The following is a 12,601-nucleotide window of genomic DNA, read 5'->3' as shown; positions in this document are numbered from 1 at the left end:
TTGTAATATCTGTGTGGCACATTGCAAGATGCAGAATTTTAAATAAACTGTTTCCACCGATAAATAGTTTTCAATAGACGTGATTTAAGCAAGAGCTACATATATTTCCCGTTGGTCACATATTGGATTTCAACGAGCCCGAATTCCTTCATAATTCAACCAAATGAATTTAAACTTGCCAGACTGGGCAACTGAGTAAAGGAACCACATTTTTTGTAAGAGCACAAGCTTCCTTTAATTTATAATTTTAGTATTTTAAAGATTTTTGCCCTTATATTTCTGCCATACAAGTTTAAACTTAGCTGCGCAAAGAGGAAAATCGCTAATTTGACCTCCAACATGGCGACCAAGGGAAGTAACTCGCAGGGAAAATACATCATACGAAAACTTTGTATACAATTATGAGGTTTATATTGCTGATGCTGGTTATTTGTAGAAAGATCTGATTGAATATTAGTTGCATATTATATTAGTGCAATAGGTTTATATATATCACAATTTTTTTTTTCATTCGGTGCAGAAATACACGAATCAAACAAAAAGAATGTGTTGGAAACTCATTCGCTACTCCAGATTCAACGAGTACTTGTGTACTTTTACGACAGGGAATGTAGATAAACATTATACGAAACCGCAATCAGCTAATGCATAGATTTGTTTGGTCATCAAAAATTTAAATTAAGCTTTCTCTGATAAGGCGATAGATACATTTTTCTACTTTTCTATTACAATTTAAAGTATCGACGGTACATTTTTGCATGGTGTTAGCATTTACAGAAAAATCTGTGTAAATAATTTTAACTCACTTCTACACAACACCCGTTTAGGTTGTTAACCAATCGATTATTTTCATTATATAATTCCTACATTTATAGCAAAAAACTTTTAAAAATCAGGTTAAATTCATGAAGAAATAATTGTTTGTACATAGCCCAAGTACACTACAGGAAGTGGTATCATATACCAAAAAATAGTTCCTTTTAGAAATATTATTTAGCTTACAAAGGACAAAGCATATCTCAGTTACAGATACCAAATTCTTAAATTAGAAAGGTAAATGTAAAATTGTAAATGCAGGACAAAAATAAATTAAATGTATTATTGTTTTTGTTTGTTTGGAACTATATTTTGACCGAACAACTAGCGGTGTGATACCTTATATAGTTCATAAATATTTTCATTGTACATCATCAAGTATCTATGGAGCATAAGCGATAACTTCTTATATCTACACATCCAAAAATGCTTTTTATTAATCTGCTCTTTTGTTGGATTTCTGTATCCATGTCAGCGACACACTCGCTTTTGACGGATCTGAAATCCGAGAACAACCAAATAACAATTGTTTGTGCCAACAAATCGTTACGGGAAGACATTTACCATCTGAAGCAGCAACTAAGTCAGGAAACTTTAATACGACTGTCACTTGTCCATCAGATGTCTGTGTTTGTTAATGAAATGTTAACAGTGAAAAAAGATATGACTAGCGTTCTGGAAAAGATGGAAGAAATAGAAAAGAGTAATGCTGATATTAAGCTTGAAAATCAAAGAATGCACATGGAATTGGACCAACATATAAAAATGAACAATAGTGAAGGTGAAACATTACAAGAAAACAAACAGCTACATAACGATCTTCGTTCAACTGTAGAAGAAATCTTTCGTAATTATACTGTTGAATTCACGACGGAGGAAATTGTCCAGGGTTTGTTTATGGTTAAAAGATGCTATTCAATTCCATGGTTTAGTTGATTATTGTAACAAATACTACAGAGTTTAAGTATATACTTATTGTAAGTTAAGGATTTTTTTATTTGTATCAAACTAAGGTAACTGTACAACAAAATCTGAAGAAAAAAAAAATCACTCGTTTGTCACATATCAAGAGGGCCTTTATAATTACAGTGAAAAAAGATATGTCCGAGGCACTGGGTAAAATACAAGAACTGGAAAACAATGTTACTGATCTTAGACGTGAGAAACAGCGATTGCAAGAAGAATTAGACCAGCTCATAATGGGAAAGGAGAGGGATGGTAATACAAAGCTACAAATGATTAAGGAATTACAGAAAGACGTCAGAAGTGTGACATCAACTGTAGAGAGTTTCAGTAAGTACCGTGTAGTGAACGGATGAGTCGGTCAGTTATTATTAAAAGGACTATCTCAATATTTCCTTTGAATTAGATATATTTTAAAAAGTTAAAATATTAAAGACAAAACTTGAGAAAGGAAAGTGTAAAAATTAAATATGTTAATATTCTATGCTACTTAATTGATACTTTATAATTCTATACTATTAAGAAGAGTTCTATGTACAACCTGCCTTTTGCCGATAATTATAATCCAATATTCTTCGATTTTTCAATTCATTTCATTCTTGTGTTACCGTATAACATCTACTTTTATTTTAAAATTAATTAGGCGTTGATGTTCGACTACATCCTGCATTTCATGCCCGCCTTTCACACTCCGTGAAAAATATTGGCTTTAGACAGACTATTATCTTTGACTTTGAAGTTGTGGACACAACAAATTCCTACGACCCTCAATCTGGAATTTTCACTGCGCCATTAACTGGAACATATGCCTTCTACTGGAATATTCTGTCTAATGAGGCATCAGGTATGGATACAACATTAGATTCATCTCAAGGAGCTTTAGGATTTGGATTCGTCAGCCATGCAGTAAATTATGGAAATGGGGGTAACTTGGTAATAGCAAATCTGACCTCTGGAACGCATGTCTGGGTGAAGAAGGCTGACAGATATGGAAATTACATGCATGAGAGATTTTCGACATTTTCTGGTTATCTTCTGCATGCATCAGGTTAATATGAACAAGATGTAAAGGATAATCAGTACTATAAATTCAATGAAAAAGTAACATATTTCTTAGTTTTGTTGTCAGATTTGTTCTATGTATAGTGCGTTGTGGTATACATGTAGTATGTGAACGATCATCTTCATTGTTTTGTATTGCAAACATTGCGAGCTCTTAAGGCAACGCCTGGGCTAAGAGAAAGTTCAGAATGTGCAGAAAAGCAGAGATTTTGTACCGGGTGGTAAATTTCAGATGAGGGTGGGGCTTAGTTTTTCAAGTGTGAATGCCTCGAGGGCTAGCAGTCTACCTGAAGTCGTATTCTCTGCTTTTCCTTTTACAGTGGCTTAATATGATAGTTAATATTCATGCAGAAGTTGAACTTTACTTGTTTTGGATTAATTTGTTATGCCACTGAGACTATTTTACAATAAGTTTAAAATATTGGAAAATAATTACTGTATTCCTATTGTTTTGGATAATAGTGATTTGTATTTGAATGAGTTTCGTTCATTTTTTAAAGATTTTGAAACGAAGCAAGTTATCGATAAACAGGGATCTCAACAGTCTCGTTTATAGTTAACATTTCGCAAATTCCATGGTCGATACTAAGACCTCGTCAGCAAATACAGTCTATCATTAAGTCGAATGTTGACTGATGTTTTTCATACAAATTGTTAGGCCATTATTTACAAAGTGAATTATCTACTGATTTTTCTGTTTTCCCGATCATAACAAGGACCAGAAAGTCAATGTGACCGTCCGAGAGGGGATGGTTACTCCTACTTGGTATTTGAACCCACTTCTGGTGTTTTTAGAGGTCCATGTTTGCTCCAGATTTGTATTGTTTAAATGGACTTTTGAGTTTATTCACTGTTCGTTTACTCTGTATTTCATTTCAATGATGGTTGGCACTTTCAGTTTAGCTTAAAATCGATGTAAAGTTGGTTTAGAGACTCCATGATCATCAATTATACATTGAATTCAGATGAACTTTGAAGAGAATTATAACCTACGTTTGATTTATACATAAACTTATCATTGAGTCAAATACTGACTGACGTTTTTCATACTAATTGTTAGGCCTTTATTTATACATTGAACTGCATACGAGTTTTTTCCCGATCATGACAAGGAGGACACGGCGGGTGTGACCGGTCGACAGGGGATGCTCACCCCTCCATGCCACCTGATCCCACATCTGATGTTTTTGGAGGTCCGTGTTTGCTCTGCTCCAAATTTGTATCGTTTCATGAGACTTTCGAGATTGAATACCGTTCGTTATCTTCATATTTCATTATTATGATTCATAGTATTATTAGACGAAACGATTTTACATACTACATCTACTTTATAATTTGCAAAGCCAAAATTTACATATCAATACAGTATCTTTGTCGCACTAGTATATGTGGTAAGCAAAAGACCGAATGTTAGTTTGATGATCCCTACGAGCCCCAAACAGATACTAGTAGACATAATATTAAAGTAAACTTTGATTTTTAAAACTTTGCTTTTTTCAGTCTTCGTTATGGAAATGCAACCAACAAACCACGTCACATTACATCACATTCTAGAACTCTCAAAATGTCTCGTGCGGTTGGATGCAGAATTTAAGTTAAAAATGAATAGGTATCCACTATGACACAACTGAACTCGCCCTAAAGTTTGCATCATCATTATTATTATAACTGATGTTTGATGTTTTTAATTATGATATAGGAAGGACCTCTATACAAGTATTGTATAAAGTATTGAAGATATAATGCAAAAAAGCAAACAGTACGGACTGAATTTATTTTTAACATTTAAAACTTCTCATTAGATGGAAAATGTGTTCGAAAACTAGTCTCCTAGATAACATGAATTTAAAAAGAAGAACACACATACCACCTTAAATTATAAGTTTTAAGTGTTTGAAGATCTACAGAGATACACTTCCGTAGTAGGTAATTAAGATACAAGGACGTTTTTAAGTTGTTTTGATGACCTTTGAAATGCGTTTTATTTTACCACTTAAATATTTTGGTTGTGAACATTGCGGCATGAGGAGAAAAATCTTTAATAAGAAGAGTCTAAGCTCTTCCTTGCTTTGTTTACAAGTAAGCTCTTCCTTGCTTTTTTTTCAAGTATTTGCAACTTGTACCAATAATTTAATTTTGCTGACAGGATTTCAAATATACATCATGAATTAGTTTTTTTGCATTTTCAGAATGCATCTTCTATCCTTAAGGTGCTCTAATCCTTCGGAACATCGTCAGTTAAGTAATTGAAATGGTCATAAAAATGTCATTGAAGTCATAAAGTAAGGTGTATATCTCACGTATGGTATTTTACAAAAATCATAATTATTGTTAATCAAATTATATTCGGAAAATTATCAAATCTCAAATATTTATTCTTAGGAAACACGAATAAAAGCGCCATCTCAACATTTTCTAATTTAAAATTGATCAACATATATACATGAATCTTAGAATAAAAACTAGAGGTATCCAGGCATTCCGAGAATCTGCATGTTTTTATATACTTATACATTATATTAGTTCATATATTTACTTTGGTATATAAAGGGGCCTTGACAAAGTTGCATTGTTTATATTCTAAATTTCTTTTGTTATTCAAAAAATAAAACCGGTTAAATGAATTGAACTTACATGAATATTCTTAGAATTCAATGACAATGACATTCTTCTTTACGTCACGTCTAACATCTGTTTTTTTAATCAGGGCACGAACTATGGATTTTCTGAATTATAGTTTCAATATTTTTTTTTATTAATACACAACAAAAATTCTACTTTGCGTAATTATTAAGGATTAAGTTTACTTTGCGAAAGCAAGGATTTGTGTCAATCAAACTCATCCCGAAAGTCGTAGTTGTAATAATTTCTAGATAAAAGAAGTTTGTGAACATGCTTTTATTATATTTTCATAAGTCATGATAATACACAGAAAATTTGAGAAAATATTAACTTCAAATCTGTGTCCAAGCCCCTTAATACAAAATGTTAAAAGCTTCCGCTATCATTGCAACAAGACAATCACAGGACGCTTCTAATTTTATAATAGAGGTACAAATGTCAATTTTTAACAAGACTGTTTCTAAGACTTCAAAGAACCTTGATTAATATTGAGATGTATGAAATGAAAATTGTTGCACAAAGTATTACGATTTCAAACTTCATTTTGAGACTTTTTAAAATTAAATAATAATTTTAAGAGTTATAGTTCCTGGCTGAGGAGCGGACATTCTTAAAGATCTTAGGAACCTGCATGTTTAATCAGCCTGTTACTTATGAAACTATCATTTTTATTGGTCAATAATTTTACATATATCAACAAGAAAAATGAATTATTAGATATCATGAAACCAACACAGAAGAAATGAGGAAAAGTAACTTTAATCTTTAAATTTGCATGATGATAAAACAAATTAAAAATCATCCAATTGTCTTGAGATGGTCCTAATCGAATGAAGATTTTTTGGCCAATATTTTAACATGGTCAAAATACGCGATTGTGAAAAGTTGTAAATTATATGTATTTAGATGAAGCTTTAAACATTTTTGTTTCAAATTTATATTGGTAAATATTTTTGCTAGCCCTGTGACAAAAGGATACGTCAGATTTTAATATAACGGCCAATATGACCAAATTTCTCCAAGCCTTACACAAAAATTATTACAAAATCATATCTGTTAATAGAATCTTTCTAAGAATGTGCAGATGTATGAAAAGGATCGAGAAAACTTCCACATTTCATATTTAATCTGACCAAATAATTAATCAATTATTCTTTTCCTACATTAAAGGGCAAATTTGACGATTTGAAATTTAGACAATCACTTTTTTTCACACAGACAATAAAGAACTAAAACAAGTAGTAAAATATACAATGAGGAAAAAATTAAGCCCCTTATACTTATGCAATGAATACTCTTTCTGCAAAAATAGGAAATGTCGTTTTGTTTGTTATTATTCTTCTTTTAAAAAAAAAATTAAAAAGTAAGATAAAGAATGCGAAACATTGCATCTTTAAACTGTGCTTTGACTGAAAGTTAAAATAAACTTATTAGACTAAAATCTACAAACAGAGACTAGGTTTGCTTATAATTACATATGGCTGAGAAGTACTACAGTTTCAACTGACATGTTAGCGTTTGTCTTCATTTCTTTTTCTGACGATTTTATTAAAAGTTTACGTACTGCTTCTTCCTCATCTTCTGACCAGCATTGGACACTCCAGAAATCTTTTTTATACCAATGACTACACAATGTTCACCATCATGGATCTTGTTATAAGAAAATACATTTTTATAATCATGACAGTATGGCACGTGGAGGGGGCATATTGATTTGATGTGTTGCTGGTAAGTCACGTGGAGGGGGCACATCAACAATATAATGTCGGTAGGCAGCATAATATGGTTAAATGCAGTATTCTTCTCGACCAATGAAATTTCAAGATTTTTATCAGAGGCAGGATTATGTTACATCCAGTGATAACCCCATGTGAACTTTATGGACCGTGTTTATATTAATTGTATATTTGTAGATAAAGTCATTGTTAGTTTTTACAAATCTTGTTATTTCTTGGTGAACAGAAGTCATCCAAAACAATATTTGTTTTTGGTTGTAAACATGTAATTTAAAGAACCCATCACAACTAGAGGTTGGTAGTGACAACAATATATTTTCATTATAAATTACTCAAGAACATCTTGAAGCAAACGTGTTTGAATGACTACACGTAACAAAATATTATGAAATCATTGTCCTTAGAGTTAGGAATAAGGATCTTTAGAAGCGTAAACTAAATTTTTTTTATGCCCCCGGATCGAAAGATCCCGGGGGTATATTGTTTTTGTCCTGTCTGTCTGTTTATCTGTTTGTCTGTTTGTCTGTCTGTCTGTTGTCAACTTTAACCTTGCCCATAACTTTTGATTGGTTGGAGCTATGACTTTCATATTTCACATGTGTATTTCTTGTGACAAGACTTTTCTTTGGGTACCATTATATTTGAACTTTTGACCTTGACCTTGGAGTTTGACCCACTTTTGCAAAATTTTATGAGACTTTAACCTTGGCCATAACTTTTGAACAGTTGATGCTTGGGGTTTCAAACTTCACATGTGTATTCTTTGTGACAAGGCCTTCCTTTGGATACCAACAACTTTGACCTTTTGACCTTGACCTAGGAGTTTGACCTACTTTTGAAAAACTTTAACCTTGGCCATAACTTTTGAACAGTTGGTGCTTGGGGTTTCAAACTTCACATGTGTATTCCTTGTGACAAGACCTTCCTCTGGATATCAACCTTTTTGACCCTTTGACCTTGACCTAGGAGTTTGACCTACTTTTGAAAAATTTTAACCTTGGCCATAACTTTTGAACAGTTGGTGCTTGGGGTTTCAAACTTCACATGTGTATTCCTTGTGACAAGACCTTCCTCTGGATATCAACCTTTTTGACCCTTTGACCTTGACCTAGGAGTTTGACCCACTTTTGAAAAACTTTAACCTTGGCCATGACTTTTGAACGGTTAGAGCTAGGGCTTTCATTCTTCACATATATAATTCTTGTGACAAGACCTTCCTTTGGATACCAACCACTTTGACCTTTTGACCTTGACCTAGGAGTTTGACCTATTTTTGAAAAACTTTAACCTTGACCATAACTTTTGAACGGTTAAAGCTAGGGCTTTCATACTTCACATATGTAATCATTGTGACAAGACCTTCCTTTGAATACCAACCACTTTGACCTTGACCTTGTAGTTTGACCTACTTTGGAAAAACTTTAACCTTGGCCATAACTTTTGAATGGTTGATGCTAGGGCTTTCATACTTCACATATGTAATTCTTATGACATCACCTTCCTTTTGGATACCAACCACTTTGACCTTGACCTTGTAGTTTGACCTACTTTTTAAAAACTTTAACCTTCGCCATAACTTTTGAACAGTTGCAGCTAGAGCTTTCAAATTTATCATTTTTTATCTTTTGGCCTGGATTTTGACTTGCATTTGAGAAACTTTAACCTTCGCCATAAGCTACCATACGAGGGCATCAGTGTTTCACAAACACATCTTGTTATCAGTTTGTAATCTTCAAAGTCGGCCCATTCAACACAATTCTGTCTTGGAAATATTTTGACGAGCAAAATAAATAAATAAAATAAAGAAACACATTTCGTGTGTGTATGTGTGTAGGTGTGTAAGGGTGTGTGTGAGGGTGTGTGTGTATGTGTGTGTGTTTAGGGGATTGGTTGGATTTCCATGGGTTATTCATGGAGGGGTGTTCCAACATCATTTTTTAATTATTTGCTATATAAGTTTCGTAATTCTGAAAATCAGGGAGGGTGGGAGAATAAGAAATAAGAACGAAGATTTGTTTTTAATGTTTTATAATTAAAAATTTTCTAAAACAAACCCGACATTTTTTTACGATATATCTAATAATACATAAGAAATAGAGTAGGGTTTCGGCGGGTTTACATTGGTATGACCCTGTTACTTCCCGGTATGCTGACACCACATTCGATCCATTTTTCATACCATTTATTTGTCCGCTGTGGTCTATATCCTATTGTTCCATATGAGAATGTGCCTCCCCTTGTATTTCGATAGAAGCCTTAAAAAACAACTTTGGCGATTATTATACTTTATCCCATTTTTTGATAAGAAAAAGAAGTTTATTTGAAAGCAATGTGGAAAAAGAAAACCTTTTTTCCCATATTTTTTGCAGATATATTTCACAAGTCATCATTATTACTCCTTTCGTAAATTATTGATTTAGAAATGTCACGACATTAGTACATTGCATATAAGTTTCAGTATCTTATATATTATGAGACATAATAATAACAAACTGACGAGTGACTTTGCTTTGTAATTTTTGCATTGTCTTAAACATTATTTTCAATTATTACTGAAGTTTCTGAAGAAACCTGAAAAAATAGAGAAATATAGGATACAATCTTGTAGAAAAAGTTTCTTCGAAACCCTTACCCAGTGGAGATAAAATGGGAGATTAAATTTTATATGCTTTGAACTGTGACTGAGAAGCACATTATTATTTAAAGTAACAAGTAACAATACAAGAACAATAACTGAATTTCCTCTGGCTTTGTTAAAAAAGAAGTATAAAAATTAACTATATTAGCAGCACTACAAAACAAATCATGGTGTATATTCTACCTGAAAAACAACAAATCCTTAGAATTCATTAAGTTCCATAACAATTCACTCTAAATTGCACTTTAATCAATATTTTTTACGCTTTAATCATTTGAATAATAATAATAACAACGTCCCTGAAAAAAGACGATTAAGATGAAAGTTTTGATGAAGTAAAAAAGTCAAGCTACTGAGCTTAGATCTATTTTTCCGTGGTCTTTTATTAGAGTGAAATAAAATACAAATCAATTTCATTATAACATTATTTTGTAAAAAATTGTATAAAAATGCACTGCATTTTTCCCGACAAATTAGGAAATATTTCAATATAGTCAGACTAGGATCAGGAAGTTTTGTTGCTTTTTTTAGCATCCGACAAGAACTCTGATTGTAAATATTAAATATTTTATTAAGATAAAGGGTAAACACGCCATTTATCAACATTATATCTAATGACATTGGTCTGAATGTTGATATATAGGATTAAAGTAAAAATAAAGATAAAACACTGATGATCGAACAGTCTTAAAATATGTAAAAAGGAAGGAAAGGCTTTAAATATGTAAAGAGGAAGAAGGAAATACATCATAACTCAAATCATAATTGGCTTATACAACATCTTTCCTCACCTTGTGTGTTTGGTGAACTTTCGTAGTCTCTAGGCAATACACCATCCTGGGCAGTCCCCAAAAGTTCACAGTGATCCTGTCCATTACCACCGGTATCAGCAATGTTATAGTATGTGCCGGTAACTGTTTTACTCAAAAACAGTTTGTATCTATCAAAGTATAAATCATGAACGATAAATTGCATGACTACGTAAACCAGTGTAGGGAGAAGAGAAATAGTAATGTAACATAAAATAACATAACATTTATACTCGCCACACGATCAAAACATTTCACAATTTACAATCAATTCTATTTTTTACATAGCATATACCCAGAAATAAACATGGAAATTTAAATTACAATAATTTTGTTTCAATTGAAATAAGATGACAACTATATGAAGTAATCTAAAGACGTTTACAGGAAATTGCTTGCAAATTAATGCACCACACAGAGCTTTTTACAGATTGTATATTATAGATTGCATTTATTGAAAGCTCAAAAATAAAAGGCAAGGCAGTAAAATTCGAATGCCTGAACGTTTTTGTCTTGAACTTTGTCAGAAAAACTTAAGACTTTGTTTTGAATCGAATGAGGAAGAATGAAAGCAAGATAATTCCGGTGATAGTGTCACTCAGTGGGAGTAACAACTTAAGTATGCAAAGGTTTAAATAACATTTTAAAAGAAGCAACAGTATCTTGAGAAAAAAAAAGAGGATAATCAATGTTTTATAGTTGAATATGGAATTTATTTTACGAGTGGGACATGATTAAAAAAAAAAAATTTTTTTACAAGTATACGAGTGAAAATATAGAATGAAAATCTTGTCTCACAAGGAAAATCAAGAGTTTTGTGGCACTTCTGATATTTTCTTACACTAGTACTATGACGGAATATCATTTTGTTTTCCTTTCACACTGTGACAAGATATCACTTTTATTCAGTAAATAAATTACAGTATTGCACTGGTAAAAATGTATTAAATTTCTTTATATAGTTTTTTGATTGTGTACATTATTATCAAGTGCTCATGTCATGGCTTATGTAAACTCAGGTAATGTAATATGTTATGAATATGTTTTTATTCCAAATTCGTCTCTTCACTGTTTGCATTACAATGTATAATTCTAAATTTAATTTCAAATAAAGCTTCAACTCTCTTGAGAATGAGTATTTTACTTTATATCAATAATAGAAAAGCAAAAAAAAAAGTAACAATAGTAATAACATAAATAAATAAATCACTATTTTTTTCTTTAACTTACATACGGATAGTTCTCCATGTTCCCCGGGGTTTCAAAATAAGATAATTTTTAAGGAAAATATTGCAGAATACTTGAGTATTATTGTTATAGACATCTACTTAATAAAAGCAGTTAAGCATATATTGCATTAGTTCATCTTCAAAATTGAAAATTGTTAAAATTTAATAATTGACAAAAATTGCATTAATCGCGGAACACTTGGCCCCTTAACACATACAATGTATTACCTTATATTTTTTTGCGGAATGATAGAATTGTCAAAAGCTATATCTATATAAATTAGAATCTTCAAATAAAACTTTCATAAGCTATTTATTAATAAAGAAAAGCATATACATAGTATACCTTGTCGAATTACATGTCATCACACCAAGATAAGGGGCAGAAGAATAGTTTGTCTTCTTTACGTACTGGCTTCCACCTTCACATCCATTCCAGCTATTGTCATAACCAAAACTATACAGCAACCAACAGTGGCTTGATTCTAAGCAGTCTAGATGGAAAGAAAGTTATTATCATGCTTGAAATATGCCTCTAATTCAAATATATGCACAAAAATAATTGATCAATCAGTTTAAAGCAAAATAATATCAGCAATAAGTAGCTAAAGAAAACAATGCATGTTAAAGTGAGTATGAAGAAGTACTTTATTGTTTCAAATTAATTGAAAAGGAAAGTATTCTGTCGATCTATGTAACAACTGCTCAAAACAGATAGCATCCTAC

At 31.8% G+C, this 12,601-nt stretch overlaps 2 protein-coding genes across 2 annotated transcripts; one reads left to right on the top strand and one right to left on the bottom strand.

The window, feature by feature from the left end:
- The first annotated feature begins 1,201 nt into the window (after positions 1-1,201).
- On the top strand, positions 1,202-2,891 carry LOC133203876 (heavy metal-binding protein HIP-like). The gene is made up of 3 exons (XM_061339673.1): positions 1,202-1,705; positions 1,906-2,109; positions 2,423-2,891. The coding sequence occupies exons 1-3, from the start codon at positions 1,243-1,245 to the stop codon at positions 2,830-2,832; spliced, it is 1,077 nt and encodes a 358-aa protein (XP_061195657.1). The 5' UTR covers positions 1,202-1,242; the 3' UTR covers positions 2,833-2,891.
- A 6,367-nt stretch (positions 2,892-9,258) lies between these two features.
- On the bottom strand, positions 9,259-12,383 carry LOC133204046 (target of Nesh-SH3-like). Its single transcript, XM_061339833.1, has 3 exons — positions 12,222-12,383; positions 10,629-10,777; positions 9,259-9,454 (listed from the first exon to the last, which is right to left on the bottom strand). The coding sequence occupies exons 1-3, from the start codon at positions 12,239-12,241 to the stop codon at positions 9,315-9,317; spliced, it is 309 nt and encodes a 102-aa protein (XP_061195817.1). The 5' UTR covers positions 12,242-12,383; the 3' UTR covers positions 9,259-9,314.
- Positions 12,384-12,601: the final 218 nt, after the last annotated feature.

The sequence above is a fragment of the Saccostrea echinata genome, unplaced genomic scaffold, assembly GCF_033153115.1.
Source record: "Saccostrea echinata isolate AGI-Se365-2 ecotype Australia unplaced genomic scaffold, CSIRO_AGI_Sech_v1 ptg000052l, whole genome shotgun sequence".
Classification (NCBI taxonomy): Eukaryota; Metazoa; Mollusca; class Bivalvia; order Ostreida; family Ostreidae; genus Saccostrea; species Saccostrea echinata.
Note: the sequence above shows the minus strand (reverse complement) of the source record. Positions and strands in the feature narration are given on the sequence as shown.

Bases quoted from the DNA above. Each gene is read 5' to 3' on its own strand.
- LOC133203876 (XM_061339673.1), top strand. From the start codon at position 1,243: ATGCTTTTTATTAATCTGCTCTTTTGTTGGATTTCTGTATCCATGTCA. The intron at 1,706-1,905 runs GTTTGTTTATGG...TTATAATTACAG, and splicing joins GACGGAGGAAATTGTCCAGG to TGAAAAAAGATATGTCCGAG. The intron at 2,110-2,422 runs GTAAGTACCGTG...AAAATTAATTAG, and splicing joins ATCAACTGTAGAGAGTTTCA to GCGTTGATGTTCGACTACAT.
- LOC133204046 (XM_061339833.1), bottom strand. From the start codon at position 12,241: ATGACATGTAATTCGACAAG. The intron at 10,778-12,221 runs GTATACTATGTA...ATACTTTGATAG, and splicing joins ATGACATGTAATTCGACAAG to ATACAAACTGTTTTTGAGTA. The intron at 9,455-10,628 runs GTGAGGAAAGAT...TTGTTTTTTAAG, and splicing joins AAGTTCACCAAACACACAAG to GCTTCTATCGAAATACAAGG.